General features: G+C 40.9%; 3 protein-coding genes across 4 annotated transcripts; 1 reads left to right on the top strand and 2 right to left on the bottom strand.

Annotated features, from left to right (window-relative positions):
* The first annotated feature begins 734 nt into the window (after positions 1 to 734).
* LOC112187787 (trihelix transcription factor ASIL1) lies at positions 735 to 3,270 on the top strand. 2 transcript variants are annotated; one of them, XM_024326717.2, is made up of 2 exons: positions 735 to 2,127; positions 2,912 to 3,270. In XM_024326717.2, exon 1 carries the CDS (start codon positions 983 to 985, stop codon positions 2,120 to 2,122), a length of 1,140 nt encoding a protein of 379 aa, XP_024182485.1. In that variant the 5' UTR covers positions 735 to 982; the 3' UTR covers positions 2,123 to 2,127; positions 2,912 to 3,270. The 2 variants fall into 2 exon arrangements, with proteins under 2 accessions (XP_024182485.1, XP_024182484.1); XM_024326716.2 differs by having other exon boundaries at positions 736 to 2,141.
* A 319-nt stretch (positions 3,271 to 3,589) lies between these two features.
* Positions 3,590 to 8,071, bottom strand: LOC112190848 (ARF guanine-nucleotide exchange factor GNL2). Its single transcript, XM_024330348.2, is given in 3 exon segments — positions 3,590 to 5,439; positions 5,442 to 6,850; positions 6,948 to 8,071. Coding segments are annotated over 3 exon segments (4,083 nt in total). The 5' UTR covers positions 7,967 to 8,071; the 3' UTR covers positions 3,590 to 3,784.
* A 126-nt stretch (positions 8,072 to 8,197) lies between these two features.
* Positions 8,198 to 15,642, bottom strand: LOC112190849 (DNA mismatch repair protein MSH7). Its single transcript, XM_024330349.2, has 17 exons — positions 15,145 to 15,642; positions 14,430 to 14,916; positions 13,962 to 14,057; positions 13,797 to 13,852; positions 13,601 to 13,667; positions 13,350 to 13,445; positions 12,769 to 12,900; positions 12,633 to 12,666; positions 12,488 to 12,532; positions 12,210 to 12,406; positions 11,985 to 12,111; positions 11,626 to 11,903; positions 11,152 to 11,346; positions 10,285 to 10,698; positions 10,070 to 10,166; positions 9,329 to 9,456; positions 8,198 to 8,809 (listed from the first exon to the last, which is right to left on the bottom strand). The coding sequence occupies exons 1-17, from the start codon at positions 15,453 to 15,455 to the stop codon at positions 8,339 to 8,341; spliced, it is 3,231 nt and encodes a 1,076-aa protein (XP_024186117.1). The 5' UTR covers positions 15,456 to 15,642; the 3' UTR covers positions 8,198 to 8,338.
* Between the last annotated feature and the right edge of the window lie 1,953 nt (positions 15,643 to 17,595).

Genomic DNA, 17,595 nt, shown 5'->3' with positions numbered 1-17,595 from the left:
TCTGTGTCTCAAGCCGCTTCTGATCGGCCAAGTTTGGCTGGTTTTGGTGGCCGGAAACTAAAGACTGAAGCGTTGACCGAAATCGGCATCGTGGTGTTCTCGGCCTTAGGTCTTCATTTTCCGGCCAAGACGCCGTGATCTACCATCATGGGGAGGTTGGGTACGGGCAGAGGAGTCCAACGGTGCCCGCCTCAGGTTCTCAGGCGGCCAGAGGAGGAAGTTGCAGAGGTGAGGCCGAAGAGAGAGAGTGACGCAGAAGGGGGGGGGAGAGAGAGAACGCGGGGAAGGAGAGAGAGAAAGAAAAAGTTACCCGGATGCTGTAGAAATTGAAATTTATACTAACGATCATGAATAGTAACTTCCATTTTTCGCTTATAACTTTTTCATACGAACTCTGATTTTTATGTACCACATATGCACGCGCTCGGTTTAACGTCCTCTACCTTTTTCAAGAATATTTTCTCAAATTTTGACCCGAACAAAAAGTCAATTTTTAGGGCCCCCTAAAAGGTCAAAACAGAGCTAAAAAGTAAATGTAAATGTGGTTTACCGATCGAAAGACTCGTAAACTGGTAAATTTATGTTCGGGACGTTACAATTGTGGCCAACAAGGTTGAGAGATCTTTAGGTTGGTGCACCTGCGGCGGTCATTAGTCTGACTTTGGATCTCAATCTCAATCCATATTGACTGGATACATTTGCTCACGTAACCGAAATAACTTACTATCTCATCTCAAATTTTTCGGACACAAGGGTCGAATTACAATAGTCTATAACTAGTGCGGGCTAAAATTCAATTCAAAATCCCAAAATGGGGTCACTTTTTCTAAATAACCAAAATTAGGGTTTCCTTCAGCTTCAGCTCTCGTTTCGGAATCTCATTCCCTTCCAATCTCAAATTCCGAGTTTGAATTCTCCGGAATCACAACCCGATTACCCAAATTTCCAAAGTAGGTTCTGAAAGTTACGACCTTTGGCTGAAATGGACGACATGGAAGACGATGAAAGGTACCACCCGAAACCCTACAACCATCACAGCTCCTCGAATCGGCGAAAGATCCACACCCGGAACAACCCGTATTCCCGGCCACCTCCCAATCGATACGAGCCGGAAGACGACGACGACGCAATCGACGACGATCTGGACGAGGAGAATTACGGCCAAGACGACGTCGTCGTGGAAGAGCAGTACCAGCACCACCCGCACGACCTGAATCGGAGCTTCGACGCCCCCGCTGAGAACGGCTTCGAGTGGCACCCGAAGAAGAGGAAGCTGAAGAATTTGGATTCGGGTTACGAGTTCGCGCCTCGGGTCAAGTTTCCGGGTCGGGTCGGGTCGAGCTCGGAGGAGTGGACGGAGCACGCGGTGTTTGTGCTGCTGGAGGTTTGGGGTGACAGGTTTCTTGAGCTGGGGAGGAAGAGCTTGAGGTCGGAAGACTGGAGTGACGTGGCGGTGAAGGTATCGGAGGGGAGCAAGTTGGAGAGGAGTGATAAGCAATGTAGGAAAATGCTGGATATGCTGAAGAGGAAGTATAAGAAGGAGAAGGCGAAAGTCGAAGAAACAGGGGGTTCGAGCAAGTGGGGGTATTTCAAGAAGATGGAAATGCTGATGGCCTCGAATATGAGGCAGGAATGTGGGTTGGCTTGTGGGGTGGATAATGGGGAGTATGTGTTTATGAATACGAGGGTGTATTTGGAGAAGTCGAATGGGTTTGATGAGATGAGGGATAGTCCAGGGGAGTCAGAGACGGATGAGGAGGAGAATGAGAGTGAGCAGAATGGGTTCGGGTTTGGGATTCCTCCGAGGCAGGGAGGGGGAGGGGGGTTGGAAGGGTCTTCTTTCCGAGTGTTGGCGGATTCTATTCAGAAGTTTGGGGAGATATATGAGAATATTGAGAGTAGTAGGAGGCAGCAGATGATGGAGTTGGAGAAGATGAGGAGGGATTTTAATAAGGAAATGGAGTTGCAGAAGAAGCAGATTCTTGAGAGGGCACAGGCGGAGATTGCGAAGATTCAGGAAGCGGATGATGATGATGATGATGATGATGATGATGATGATGATGATGATGATGATGATGATGATGACGACTCGGATGCTTCTGCTGAAGATCTGAGCGAATGATGGAGGTGGGATTTGTAAAGTATGTCTTTGCTTGAACTCGGACAGCATGTTGAGTTGCTTTCCCCATTTGCATGAACTTTGAGTTTTGTTTTTCTTTTGAATTTAAGTTTCTGTTAATTGCATAGTGTTGAAATGCTGCTAAGAACAGATTATTGCATTTGTTTGTCCATTGCTAAGAACACTGACTTTCATTTGTTAACTTAGGTGAATATAAGTTTATGGTATAATATGTGAGTAGAACTTCAAATTTGCAGAGGCCACTACCATTTGAATACTAAAATGCAGAACAGAGTTGAATACAAGTACAACATACAACTTGGTTGACTAAGGTCATCTGTAGAGATAAGCCTTATCTGATAAGGCATTAGGCTCTTAACAATAAAACTTACTAACCTTATGATTTAGATAATTAGAGAAGATCCGGTTCTGTTGTTCAACAACTTGCAAAGTCTTGACTCTAACCATCCTTGAATTTGGTGATCATCATTATAAATGTTGTCTACATCCCCGCCAGAGGAGAAACAATTGAGCTCGAGGGCTCAAGCTTGTCTGCCATAGCAAGAAACCTCATCCATTGGGTCCTGATTTTTTTTTCTCGCTAGTACTATTTGCTGTGCTGCACTTTTTCACTGCATCTTATTTGTGGAATGATTTTAACTTCTTTTGTATCAGTTATTTGGAAAGTTGTTATATACTCTTCATGGTTAGATATTTTTGTAATATTTATTTTAAGAGGCAGCTTTATTATTGTTTGTAATGAGCTATTTCTGTCCTAATTTCTTGTCTCAGGACTGGCATCTGAGTGGAACTATCCGTGGAAAATTTTCAACTGTTTCGGAGTGGAACCAGCTGCTCTGTGTTGAAGAAAGGATTTGCGAGCATACATTGCGAATTCTCCTCGTTTCTTGTCTCAGGACTGGCATTTGACCATCCGAGTGAAACCATATATAATTTCAACTGTTTCAGAGTGGAACCATCTGCTCTGTATTCAAGAGAAAGAATCTGCGAGCATACAATACAATTCGTTGCAAGTTTTGTCTGCTCTGATACATGTAATTCGATAAGGATGGAAGCTGGTGATTAACATGCAACATATTCATCTTTAATTTTTTTTCCCCTATTATATGCAAAATTATTAATGTTGTTAATAGGCTTCAGAGCGATTCCTAACAGCCCCTCAGTCCTTTCAATCTGAAATTTGACTAGAACAGAGCCTATATTTTGTCGGCATTTGTCGGCTTAAGAAAGACCGTTGAGCAAGTCATCGGCAAAGGTTGTTTTTCGATGTAGTTAAAACAAAAATTCGGAAGATCTATACCGTTGAAATTGTTTTCAGTAAAAGTTGTTTTCTATTGGTAGTGAATATATAGTCGGCAAAAGTCCTTTTTTCTGGAGTCTGATATGTAGCCAGTAGCCTGTTCCATATTGATTATTGAGCTAGGAGCAAGAAATCGAACAGCATACCACGAAAATCCAATTAATGAATTGTTTCTCTGCAATTCATAGTCATGCTTTACCTTACAGAATAAGATACAAGATATTCTAATGGCAAACCAAAATTGTATGTGTAGAAAACACAAGAAAATGAAAAAGCAACAAGATCAAGGTTATCTCCTAGTTTCATTTCTAGAGCTATAGATGTGCTACTCATGAAGGAAGGCTTCATAAGTTTTCTTCTGGAAAAAGCTCCTCCTTGATTGCAGGAGCTATCCACTGTATCTGAATATGTGTTATCTCCCAAAGGTCATCATCTTCCTTTTGCACTAGCATCTCTTTTTCCTTCATCACTGTAATCATCTGTCTCAACAAATCCGGGACTAGTTCTTGCAGTGTTGTTGATTCACCATATCCACCTAAATCAGCCTTCATACAAGTGTCCATTCTTCTCAACACTCCTAACCAAAATGTTCGAAACCCGGGACTCTGTGATATCTGTTTCAAGAATTGCAGGTACACTTCTGTCAAGAGCTTCAATGCAACCTTTAAGGTCCCTTCCATGCCTCTCATCTCCTTCTCCGCGTTTTCCCTACGCGAGTACTCCAACATTTTTTCATGTAGATCATCAACCATTGCGAAAACAACAAGGTTGAAACAGTTGATGCAATTGATTGGAGTGAAGTCCAATTCCTCAGCAAGTTTGAAACTCTTTTGAAGACATAGAATTGCATGGTTTCTCATCTCTTCTCGCCGAGCTAAGCTGGACTTTCTAAATGCCTCTCCTAGTTTGACAAACAAATTCATGGCAAAGCTGCAGGAAGAGCCAAAACCTTTTGCATCCTCTAAAGAGGAGTTGCTGTAGCTGTTCCCAGGATCTGAGTAGTGGTTTCTATACCACTGGATCAAGAAGTTTACAGACTCTGCTAACAGGTCCAGTATCTTTATGTTCTTTTCCAATGGACTGTTCTTAAGGGCAATAAAACCAAAGGCACAATCAATGCAGTAAGCATAATTTGTCCGCGAAACATGAGTTCCATCAGACATCAACGAGATAAGTGTCTCAACTCCTAGTTCATAGCATTCGGGGTGTCTCCCAGAGACTGATAATAAGTGGAGAACTGACTTCCAACCGAGTTGGGTCTGCAAATTGGCAGGGTACTCAATCAGAATCCTGTTTAGTGATTGAGTTATGAAGTGACAGCAAGTGTCTAGAATCTCTTTTTCCAGCTTCCACATTAGATTTATTGACTTGAAAATGAGTTCCTCGGGGATTTTGTCAGCTCGGTGAGTCTCAAGGATCGTGAGACATATCTTGAAGAGCCCTACAATGGCCTTTTCAGCAAATGGAATAGGGGAGAACATGGGAAACTGAGCAACTACAATCAGATAATCATGAAAATGAGGCCAAAATGTCTGGAACCTATGATTGTTGGCCAAAGTGATTGCAACTATTAAATCCCAGGAGAAACCAACAGTTTCTTCTTCTTCAATTGCTGTACTAAACTTTTGCCCTTTCCCAGCAGCTGCATATATCAAAGAACGCCCAAGATTGAGCAAAGCAACTTCAGGAAAGTTTGAAGTATTGCTGAAGATATTCCCAATTCGGCATTGTTTGATAACCTTGAGATTTTGTTCAAATTCACTAATGCCAAGGGATACAGCATCTTCTGCACTCTCTAGTGACATAAAATGTGAGAACCGATTAATCATGCCAGCAGGGCGGCCTCCAAACCTGGGATCATGAGCTGGGAAGATTATACCGGATTCAGATTTTAAGTTCTCCGATGAGGTGGAAGCAGCATCAAATTCAATGGCAGACTGTGGAAGCAGCTTTAGCCTCTTAAGTTTCAACAAGCATTCAACAATGTTCCTCCAGCCCCTCTAATTGACTCTCCAAAATTGTTTGCAATGGTGAAAACAGCAAGTGTAGCCATTCTTGGCTTCAAATCTTTGCTAAAAGCAAACAGGGTTTCTTCTGCAGAGGCATAAGGATTCAACAATGTAGTGAATTTGGAGAGTGTGGCAAGAAGTTCATCAAGAGTGTCTTCTAGTCCATACTGAGCTACCCTGGCCACCGAGAACATCCCTTCAATGCATTCATGGAGCAATTCCTCTTCTTCAGCATGCTCAAATACTGCAGAAAGAGCCGCCACTGATGGACCAGCAATGCAAGCAAACATATCTCTTCCTAGACGGCGATCAAATTCACATAGAAAGTAAGGTTGCACAGTTTTTGTTCTGTTCATCAACTCAATCCATTTGCTTGGGTTCATTTCTACTTGCAAACCAAACGTGGTGAATGCATTGTGTGAGATGGAATGGAAAAGCTCAGATAGATACTCTCTAGGAAGATCCTTTCCTCCATTGATTGCTCTATTGTTCCTGATGAACTCGTCTTCTGTCATTTTCTTCTTCACTTGTGGATTGTGTTGATCAGTATTGAGCATAATGAGAGAGTAGCAAAGAATGAGCACCGTATCCTTGTTTGCAAAAATATCTGTAGGTTGTTGTTCATAAAAATTCTCTGAAAATACTTCGAGAATCCGCTCAATCTTCTGGGACTCTCCTGGTAAACGGAAAGTCTCAAGAAAAGTCCGTAAACCACTGTCAAGATTCATGCCTGCAAATCCAAAGGTTTCGGTATATTCTCTTAGAACTTCAATATGAAACTCGTCAGGATCACCAAGATAATCCCCTATCAGCATCTTGTCTAGACCAGGAGTGTACCGGAAGAAGAAAGCCAGAGCCTTTGGATCCGGAGGATCAGAGACTAATTTGGTAAGTTTTAAGTATTCCATTCCCTTCTTTTCATCTCGATTATAATGGTGTCCAGCAATCAATATTTTCTTCTTCTGTGCTTTTCGGAGTCTTACAAACCCCACCCAAATTTCCGAATCCTCTTTGGCCTCATCTTCCCAAAATGGCGTATATTCAGTAATTTCAACGGGATATGGCCCTGAAGGGCTTGTATCATTTTCTTTATCAATACTATCAGCAATGTTGTGGATCATGACTACTAACCCTTCAAACGCTTGTATCTGTAAACTTGACAAAGGGCCACCCACCGGAAATGACTGCTTGCAAAGCAACTTCCCAATCTCCTCGAATACATTATGGCAAAAGGGATCACAGTCATAGTTCACATAAACTTCGACTATAAATGTCGGTTGCCTGCAGAAGTTTATAATTCCTTCCAGTGCAACTTCTTGAAGTTGGGTTGTTGCTCCTGGAGCTCCTGCGACTCTAAACAGCACAAATGCAAAGAAGGATTCTAATTGGAGTCGAATGTACCTGTAAAGAATAAAGCAAAAGGTTATCATGATTCAAGTTATAGTGTGATAACAAAATTAAACTTAAGCATCTGCATGTCAACACCTAAAAAATTAACCTGCGAAGAAAGTGATACATGTTCAAAACCGTACTGCAAATCATGGAGAACACAACCGGGCTTGAACAAGTTCCATAGTGTACCAAATGGTGAAACAGATCATCTTTCATCATCCTCAAAAGCTTGGAATGCGTCCCAATTCCATCTCCACTCAACTCGATCGCGGTGTTGATCAAAACCAAAGCAAAAAGCTGCACATCTTCATCAGCAGTTTGAACTGTAGACCCCTCTGTCTCCACAACCTCAACCACATTGAGCAAAGAACACAAGAAATGAAATATATCAACCGCACACCTCATTCCATATCCGAAATCCAAACCACCATCATCAACGTCTTCATTGTCAGTCTCCTCATCTTCGTGACTCATCTCAACCTCAGGCAACCGCGAAAAAATGATGTGGATCAACTCATGCATGGTGTACCTAGCATTTCTCTGAAGCAAGTCGCCTCGGTTCGTGGATTGTTGAACCACTTGAAAGCAAGTGTTGACAATGGTGCACACAGCTTGGTCTGACAACAACATTGAAGCCCTGTGGTTCATAACTCCGGTCAGAAGCTGCAGAATGTTCATCATCACGGCGCCCTCCGACACCGGATCAGTCTTCTCAAGCCTACACGTGGTGATGGCATTGACGACGGTGTTGATGGCGTCCTTGGCTCCGGGGGTCTTCTCGTCGAAGACTCCGAGCTTGAGAATCTTCAAGGTGGCGGAGAGGGCGACTCTGGTGGCGGAGGCCTGGACGAAGTCGCTTTGGATGACGTCGAGGAATGGGGAGAGGTAAATGGAAGGGTCTATGGTGCGCCATTCTTGTTGGGGGTTGAAGATCAAGGCTCGAAGTGACTTGAGGGATTGGAGAAGAGAAGGGTCAATGCTGTCGTCCGGGGCGGCGCCGAAGACGGTTTCACTGGGGCGGCGGATCACGGCAAGAACAGTGCCGACTTCGGTATTGAGCATGCAAGAGAGTCCCAGTTCTTTCCTTTTGAGCTTGATCGCTTGTTTTTTGTCATGATTCTCCATAGGAAGAAGAATAAAGAAAACCGTTAAAAGTTCAAAAAACGGTTATAGTTCTGGTCTAGCAAACATTTCTGATTAGATATTACTGGTTAATTTGTACGGTTAAGAATAGAGGTTTGATTGGTTCTACCTCTATTTTCTCCTCATTTAGTGCAATTTAGCACCAATTCAAGTCATACCCTGCGAAATCGCAACATATCTCACACAAAATCATGAACCGAAGATGAAGAACAGGATCTAAAGCGTTTCTCTACATATGGTACATTGAGTCACAAGTTCACAACCCGCTTTACTACTCTAACTTACATGCCAAGTCATCAAAACAAGAGATTCTTACACAGCTATCTATCGAGTGATCGAGTCTCGCTCCTTTTGTCAGTTGGCCAATCTATATGAGCACTTTAGTTCCTGCTGCAAGCAAAACAATACGTCCAATGAATCTTCGTCGTTATAATTACCGGTTTGTGAAACTGTTAACAGTGTCTTCAGCCACTCCTCATGGAGAGTTGAGAATTCCGATCTCTGTTCACTGGACCTGAAGCTTTCTCCAACAGATTTCTTCATTACTTGACCAGCCTTAGAAGCAGCTTCAACCACATTCTCAGGGATCCCAGCCATCATTGCTACTTGCAATCCATAACTCTCTGGGCATGCCCCTGAGGTAAGGCGATAGAGAAATACCAGCTCTTGGTCACTTTTTGAAGGGGATTTAGATTTCGACCTAAAAGCACATGCCATGTGTTGCAATGAAACATGTGGATGAGAAGCAAATTCTCTCGTAAGCGGGTGATAGTGTGTGGCGAATAACAGTCTGCAGTTGATCTTTTCGACAAGATGACGAAATACCTGAACAAGTATAAATAGATGAATCTATTAAACATGGACAATAATATAACATTAGCATATTAATATGAATAATGGATAAATCTGTTCTCCAAACAGACCAGTAGAAATTGATGCATAACCAGCGCAAGGTTATCAGTAGTCCACAAATCCTACAGAAAAATGGAAGGAACTCCAGGATTTTTAAGTCTATCTAGTTACTTCGTAGCCTCAGAAGTTGCTTTCCTCATGTGTGGATGGTGGTATCTGTAGCATACTTATTTTTCAGCCGCTGCTACAATTGATTACAAAATGAACTAATATTCCTAACTGTACTTTCTTAGATTCTACAAATTCCTCAGTTTGAATCTATGCATGGGGTACATTGGAGGCGCGTGAATGCAAGTATTTTATGTATGAATGACGTCCTTCCCAAGCAGAAAATTTAGAAACGGTAAAAGATGTATAACTGAACGAAGGATGAACATGATATAAAATTGCAAATTTGATATTGAATGTATGATGAGTAGTAGGAGGTCTCACAGCATATGCAATGGCATAACCATCAAACGTGCTCGTTCCACGACCCAATTCATCAAGAATAACCAAAGAATCTGGAGTGGCATGTTGAAGAACTGATGCCGTTTCCGTGCATTCCACTAAGAAGGTACCTGAAAAAAAAAATTAACACTAATGATCAAATCTTGTGACTGAAAATATTACAAGTTTATCTATAATGCTAAGCAGAAAAACTCAAACAGATATAACCACCAAATCCTGCATTTGAATGTTAATTTACTACTGTGAGTTACTAAACACACTCGGGGCTCAGCAACTCCTATGCAGTGTAGAGCACCAAAGCAAAATCAGTCTATGAAGTAGCGATGGATGCACTATAAGCTACCCAGCAATTTTTTGAAGAAAATTAGTGAAAAAGACCGCCAAAAGAATTTAATTTGGGAAGAGTAGGAAGCCTAGCACCACCACCAGGTCCTGAAACCTAACTACAAGCCTCAGTTATCAAGATTCCCAGAACTGCCATTAGTGTGCATCATCAACCCTCACCACGCTTGTTCCCAAATTCAACAATGCATACTCTGTTCCTACTTGCTTTGGTTTCAGTTCAAATTAGAGCTTGTCAACAGTTGCACTGACAAAAAGACGTAAGAGAACCCATCATCTCTCTCTCCTTTTTTTTTTTTTTTTTTTTTTGGGTTTCAGGTGACTGAGATCAGAAAGAACAGAAAATAAAGGACATGAGAATATTAGTTTGCTAGGACTTACTCTCGCCAGTCATGATACGATCAGTGGCACCAAGCCGTGTAAAGATGATGTCCACAAGTGAGAGAACACATATCTCACAAGGCACGTAACAGCCCAGCTGCAAGCCATCAACGAATTAAATGACAAGATGTCAAAGCATCTAATGCTTCAAACTAAACTCTTCACCAACTCGGTGTCTGGGTTCTAAAAAGGAAATTACTCACGAAAAGAAGTACCTGGGCAAGTATAACAGCCAGACATGTGGAACGAAGAAGAGTTGATTTCCCACCCATATTTGGTCCAGTTAATAGTAAAGTGCGTGGATGATAGCCATCAGTATTTTCACCTAGAACTACGTCATTTGGCACAGGCTGTCCACCATTTTCACCAAGAGCAAATGGATGCCATAGTCCTTTAATATTAAGTGTAGGACTTCCATTTTCTCCATTCAAGGTTGTATTTTGAGATTGAGGCAAAAGAACAGGTCTGGACATAGCTCCACTTGGGAAGCTTGCGGTAACTACAAAAGATCTTAGCACATCAATACAGTTGATGGCATGTATGACATCAGTCCACTCAGTTGCTTTCTCCATGAATAGCTCGACTAGAATCGAGAGTATTTCAGCATCTGAATCGGTTGCATCATGATTCTGGCACCAAATTCAATGTCAGTTGTCTGCATTTAGGTCAACTCTTGAAAATAAATCATAATTTTGTGTAACATGCAGTGCAAATTCGGATGAAAATACTGAATCAACTATCTTGTCTAAAGTATGGGTGAGCTAGAGCTAGAAAGGGTCCTGTGCAAACAAACAGTCGAGCTTCATTCGTCATTCCTACGGCTCATACCCATGGTTTTTTGCAAGAAAATATCATAAAGAAAAGTCTGAAGTCTCTACTCTTAAGCTCTTTTAAAATCCAAGGATAGGAATATCAGGTGAGAAAATGAGATCTTGAGACAGAAAATACAGTACAAAACATGACAAGCCATAGCAATGTGTTCAAGTTACTAAAAGGGGATTCTGCAATCAACTATAACACCAAAGAAGAGAAATGGAAACTTCTTTTGAACATACGAGTACTGAAAGGAAAAGAATACATACCTGGTAATTTGGGAAGTCACTATCTACAGCTGCTTCAAATTGCTTAAGATATTGATCAAGCCCATCACTGCCACTTAGACGTGGAACTTTAAATAGTTTTAATAACAGCTCAATTATATGCCCTGCATTTTGTAATACCGTTAACAAATCCAGTCCAAATCTGAGGCCTTTCACAAGAGTCCCGAACACTTTCACCTGTATCACACTAAAAGTATTATAATTGTTTCACATCAATACTCTTAGATATTGCTGCTAATTCATGTCAACTAGGGGTGTTAATATATTCTCCTATTGTTGTAACATATCTTCTATGAGCCTAGACCCTAAACACTTTCCCTTGTATGCATAGAAAAATGAAAGCAAAGAGATTTAACTCAGCAATGCAATCAAGAGAATTCTGAACGAATGATAAACATTTGCCAGGTTCCATCAAGTTTCAGTAAAAAAATCCATATTAAAGTAGAGAAGACTTACTCTCTGTTTTAGTAATTTCTTGCCAAATAATGGCAATAGGAGGGAAGCTGACGACTGAACAGTTGCTCTAACCCGTCCAAACAACCTCTCTAAGTCTGGCAGCTTGCGGAGATACTGAGCAATAAGTGGCACCATTTCTGGATGTGCCAGTAGATCTTCAACCACATTAAGCCTGTTATTAATAGCTTCAACAGACTTCAAGGGATGGCAGATCCACTTCCTCAAAAGCCGCTTACCAGATGCAGTCACACAGTTATCGAGATATGCATACAGCGTACCTGAAACCAAGACAGAAATTAGTTCAATAAACCTGAAAAACTTGAACATTCTGGTCAAAGCCAAAAAAAGGGAACACTTGCCTGATGGACCACCATCAGCAGTATTACTGAAAATCTCAAGATTTATCAGCGTCTGTCCATCCATTTTGAGGCAACCCTTATAAACTTGGTAAGGTAATATATCTCCATTGCGTAAAACGTCATCTAACTGTATGGGAAATGGAATGTGTCAATTATAAACATGTGGCCATACATAGATGCTCTCGATTAGTATTCATTTTATGAAAGACATGCAAGTGAGCTTACCATCAACCTGGATAGGTGGTCAATAAGTGTACCCAGAGCAGGTAAAGTTATATCATGGTGTACCACACCATCAGGTCCATGATTCCATGAATTCGAAGACCCTTTGAAGTATCCTTTCAATTGAATCAATTTACTAACTTCAGAAGCATCCATAAAATCATTGACTGGCTGCACTGGAGTCAATTGCAGTGCAGAACCTGCAAGAGAAACAAAAACAGTCAGAGTCACCTCTCTCTCTCTCTGAATTTTCAATTAGGAAAGAAAAGATATATTCAAACCTGTTGAGTACTTTTTCAGTGCTTTTTGAGCTTCTTTTGAGAGCCCTGCAAGGATTTGCATATTAAAGTTTCAAGATATGAAATATTTCATGAAACTTCTATTTTCGGCAAAACAAGAGGACATGCAAAAAAAAAAATGGTGTACCTCTGTTTTCATATACAACTTCTTTGGGTGACACCTAACATCACATCAAGACAATTAGAATACAAGTTCTCAAGCCTTCAAAAATACTCATTCAAGAATCACAAGGTAAGACGAAGAAGAAGAAGAAAGAGCATACTTGCATCAATAAAGCCCCCAAAGCAGCACACGAAGCATCATCACTGATAGCACCAATCCAGAACTTTAAAGCAGAACAATCAACAAAAGCAAACCCGTATACAACTGAACCATTGTCGACCCCAGAGTTCCCCTAAATATAAAAAATGAAGGGAATTATAAATACAGTAATTCTGAGAACATGTTTCTGGTAGCCAGAAGATAGGTATGTACAGAAGAAATGCAAATCCTTCAAGCATGACAAACTAATGAGAGAAAGCATATGAAGATACTCTGAAGATGAATAATATAACTATTGAGAAACAGTAAAGAAAGACATGTTTTTAACAGAATAAGAGCCTGCTATGGTGCTTTCTCTTAACATCTCTGAGTTGCATAACTATTGTGTTTGGTGGCTTTAGGACAAGGACACATACAAGGTAAACATATTTCAACTGTAGTATCAATGACATGAGACTGAGCTTACTAATAACACAATCAGGACATAAAAGAACAGTAAATGAAATAGCAAGTGGCAAAAATCTCAGTTTGCAACTACACTTGAGCAAGTTGAAAAATTCAGTACATCATAAAGACACAAACCTCTTTTATTGCAAGAAGATGAACAGCATCAGGCCCAATATTTCCATCAGTTGTGGTTGATGGTGTGACTACCTGAACCAATTTTCTTGGAATTACCTGTAAACGGAGGTTTAAAATTCAGACCATGCGACGCGTAGATTCCTAAATAATCATTGAAGTGTATAAATGAAAGAAGATTTAATAAGATTACTCTACTTTTTACAGAACCAAAAAAATAAAATAATTTATATAAGTTGGCATTGTCAACTTACAGCTTTGGCACCTCTGGCTTTTACTTGATCAGAAGTTTCCAGCTGCTCTATCCGTCCAACTTTATACCTTGACAGCAGATGTAACAAAGAACAAGTCAGTTATGATGTATTAATATATTAATCTAGGAAGTGAAACTCATCCTGCGACAAAGGATGCAGATGATGATCAAGTTAATAAGGCCAGTCAATCACATACCCACGGACAACCAACTTTTGAACAGCATCGTCAATCCCACTTTCAGAGATGCCAACCTGACCACAGAGAAAATCAATATATGCAAATTATTCTGATCAACAGATAAACATATACTTTGTTGACAGAACAAGTATACAAATAAAAACAATCAGTGATTCAAGTCACCTGACGACATTTCCCAACACCACTCAAGGTCATTTTCCAATCAAGCTCCTTGTGGCCAATTTCAGCATCTAGTTCATAAAGCTCATAAAACTTTCCCTGTGTTTGATCACACGTCGTCATATTAGGTCACAGTGATATAGCGCAAACAGCAAGATTGAGCCTATAAATTCTGCAAATAGAAACCAACTTTGTTCTACACCATATTCTCTTTAAAAGATCTCGAGCAGAAAATAAATCATCCCAAAACCCATGACAAAGAACAAAGTATGAACCTCTAGCCAGCAAAATGTTATCTACTTAGTCTTTTGGGAGAAAAAAAAAATCTTTATTTGTTCATTCTACAAATGGATTGCTTTTGTCAATTGTCAAACTAAATATGTGGTGCCACAGCATTTCATCAAGCTACAGAGGTTCCCAGTAGAAACATAATGCACTTCAAGAATAAATGTTCAACCAGTTCTAACTTACCACTTTAAAGAAAATCACAACATCCATATACTGACACTTGACATCCCAGTATTGTCTTTGTGATGCCGACATTTTCTTCAGAGCATCAGGCGGTATAAAAAGTGATGTTTTGTCATAGAGAGGATCACCAGGCCTTCTGCGATTTGCATCTCTGATTCGGGATGGGTCAAGCCACTCAAACTTGCTAGCCATATCAGATGCTTCCCCATGGCTCTTGTCTAAGACTGTTGGCTCCCCAAGAACTTTCAATCTTTTGCTAGAATCTGGCAAAGAACTCCCAAATTTATCCCCAGACTTAGGAATCTCCTCTTGAATTCGCTTCATACGTGGAACTAGACGTTGTGTCCCCGGTGTTTCTGGTCCAGCAATGTCCTCATCACTTTCGATATGCATCACAGCACCTCGATTAATTTTCTTACTGGAATTGGTATCATTGAGTTTACCAGATACCGTACAATCATTAGAGGAACCACCATTTGGTTCATTCCTACACAAAAAATCACAAAACAGAATTGAAAATTTGTTCGCAGAAATCCAAAAGAAAGCTAAATCTAACATCAGAGAGCCAAATGCAGCTATCAACTACTATACCCAAGGCTTCAGTGTCAGTAATGAGCTTGAACAATTCGTCAAACCCTAAGTATTTATATACGATTCACCAGATAAATAAGTAAAAATCACTGTTAATCTAACTGGAGAAGATGATGAATAGTACCGGTGGCTCTGAGAAGCCTTATTTGTGTCATCGACCTTCATAAACTTATGCATAATACTAGAGAAAGGCGAAGAGTCTTTCAGGCTCGCAGAATTCGCCGGCTGAATCTGACGTGGCACCTTCTCAGGCGGAGTGTCGGTTCCTCGAACTTCGAGATCCGGAGGCTGATTGGATCCGACGGGCTTCTGCTCCTGCTCCTGCTCCTTCGCCGCGAACTGATTAACTCCAAGGCCGTCGTCTCCGGCGGTGGAGGTGCTTTTGTCAGGCGCGGGTTTCCGGAAGAAGGAGAGGATCGATTTCTGGCGCTGCATTTTTCCGATTCGGAGAGAAATGCATAAGACGAAAGCCGCCGAATCGGCTTAGTTTTATTAAAGCAGATGATGAATTTGGCGCCAAAATATTGCCGCCTTTTGGGAATATTTTCCCGGCGGTGATTTTGATTTGACCTAAGTAAAGACCTTTACCTTTCCACTAGCACAAACGACGCCGCATAAGGCTTTCAGACCGTTAGGCCAGTGATGCATCGCCACGTTGCCAGTGGCGGAACCACATGGAAGGTTGTCTGGGCTGCAGCCTAGACAGAATTTTGGTCCAAAAACTCTCAAGTATATGTATACTTCCCTTCAATCCATACTAGCCCCTAAAAAAAAAAAATTATATGCAGCTACTCAACTAACTCAAGCCCTCGTGTCCTCATCTCCTTGACGGCAGTGCGGCACCAGTTGGAGACGAGCTCGATGATCTGGTCATCTTTGATCGATGGACTCCCCAATGACTGCCTTGACCTTCTGCTAAACAAGCAGAAACTAGCGAGAAAGAAGATAAACGGCAAAGACAAAAACACCGAGCTACTTACTCTGGTTGATTATGAGGATTAACAGCACCGTTAAGATCCATATCCTATCAATCTGTCTATGATTGATTTCTCCTTCTCTTTTCCGATACCCGCTGTTTGTTTGTTCAAATATGACACTTTGCCCTCGTCTATATAGGAAATATAAACCTCTAGTGGCTAAAATGAGAGTAAAACAAGTTTGCAGAGTATTATTCTGTAGAGTACTACTATTAACGTACGTGTCTAGCTTAGCTTAGGATGGTTCCAACTTTCAAGTCATGCTGTTGATGTCAAGTTTCCTTTACTCTGCACTTTTATTTTTTAAGTCTGCAATAGTGTACTTCTAATTAGCCTAGACGACTTTTGTATCCTAGATCCGCCACTGCACGTTGCATACAGTCAATAGATAGAGACTTTTCTTTTTTTTTGGTTAAACAATGGCATTTGGATGGACAGAGACGGCCCACCGGTCTGGAAACATTATGAACCATTCATAGGCCCGTAACAACTCAACTAACATCTGAGTCCAGAACTAATTACCATGTGAGAGCAATGCGGAATGGTCCAAGGTTTTCCAACCTTGAAAGCTTACATGTATTAGACGGTCGGGTCTCGTGATGAGAGAGATAGCCCACCGATCCGGGAACGTTATGAACCATCTGTGGCCCGTAAGAACTGAATTAACATCTGAATCCAGCGTCAATTATCACGTAGGGGAAATGCCCGTTCACCCATTTACCAAGGGGGGTCATTCCCACTCACCCAAACTATTTTCAAAATGCCGGAAATGGACATCATAGCTGTAACCTTTCTTGTCTATACCCATCACATGAGTGTCTTTGTTTTATATTCTCAAAGTCTGTTGCAACTTTTGTTTTTGTAGACTTCTGCATGTACAGTTGTTGGGTAGCTCCTTGTGTAAAGAGTTGTAGAAAAATTTTGTTCTTTTTTGCATGTTTCTTTGTCTAGTTATGCATGACAAGTCGTCCATACTTGCATGCTTCTTCCACTTGTTCTCTGGAATCACCACCTTACGGTGGAGTTTGTACAAAGCTAGCTGAAGACTAGTATAAGATGTAAAATAGATAGCAGATGGAGTACGTTAGAGAAGAAAAAATCTCAGTACCCATTGCTTTCCTTTGTAAACACTTTCAGTATCAATAAAGCCCTTTGTTCATAATATCATCTGTTCATATACTTTCTACTTATTAACACCACAATCATCCATACATAACCCACAACAATAATTTGTAGCTGTAATATGGAGCAGTAGCTGTTCATGATTAGCAGTAGCTGTGGTGACACTTTATTCATGTTCGTGTGAAGCAAACTAGCATTCAACCAGTGTTTTCTGTTACAACTCCATAGAAGACTGTACAGTTTGTACTAGCACGTTCAAGTAGGTTCATCTTACTTTTTATTTTCCGGTTTTCTTAGTAGACTTCTAGTCCAAAATAGGGAAACACTGAGATAATTATGCTATTATATTGCTAAACGGACGATCATATTATCTTTAAGGATTCCTGTTTTAATTAACTTGCATGCCAAGATAACTAATAAAATTAGTCAGGGAACCTCTGAGTCTAAGAACCTCTGTTTCTGCTCTTGTTTGGCCC

Source organism: Rosa chinensis, chromosome 2, assembly GCF_002994745.2.
Source record: "Rosa chinensis cultivar Old Blush chromosome 2, RchiOBHm-V2, whole genome shotgun sequence".
NCBI lineage: Eukaryota > Viridiplantae > Streptophyta > Magnoliopsida > Rosales > Rosaceae > Rosa > Rosa chinensis.
Note: the sequence above shows the minus strand (reverse complement) of the source record. Positions and strands in the feature narration are given on the sequence as shown.

Coding starts and splice junctions, on each gene's coding strand:
- LOC112187787 (XM_024326717.2), top strand. CDS start 983: ATGGACGACATGGAAGACGATGAAAGGTACCACCCGAAACCCTACAAC.
- LOC112190849 (XM_024330349.2), bottom strand. CDS start 15,455: ATGCAGCGCCAGAAATCGATCCTCTCCTTCTTCCGGAAACCCGCGCCT. Junction 14,058..14,429: donor TTGTGATTTTCTTTAAAGTG/GTAAGTTAGAAC, acceptor GATCAAACACAG/GGAAAGTTTTATGAGCTTTA. Junction 11,347..11,625: donor AGAAATTACTAAAACAGAGA/GTAAGTCTTCTC, acceptor AGTGTGATACAG/GTGAAAGTGTTCGGGACTCT.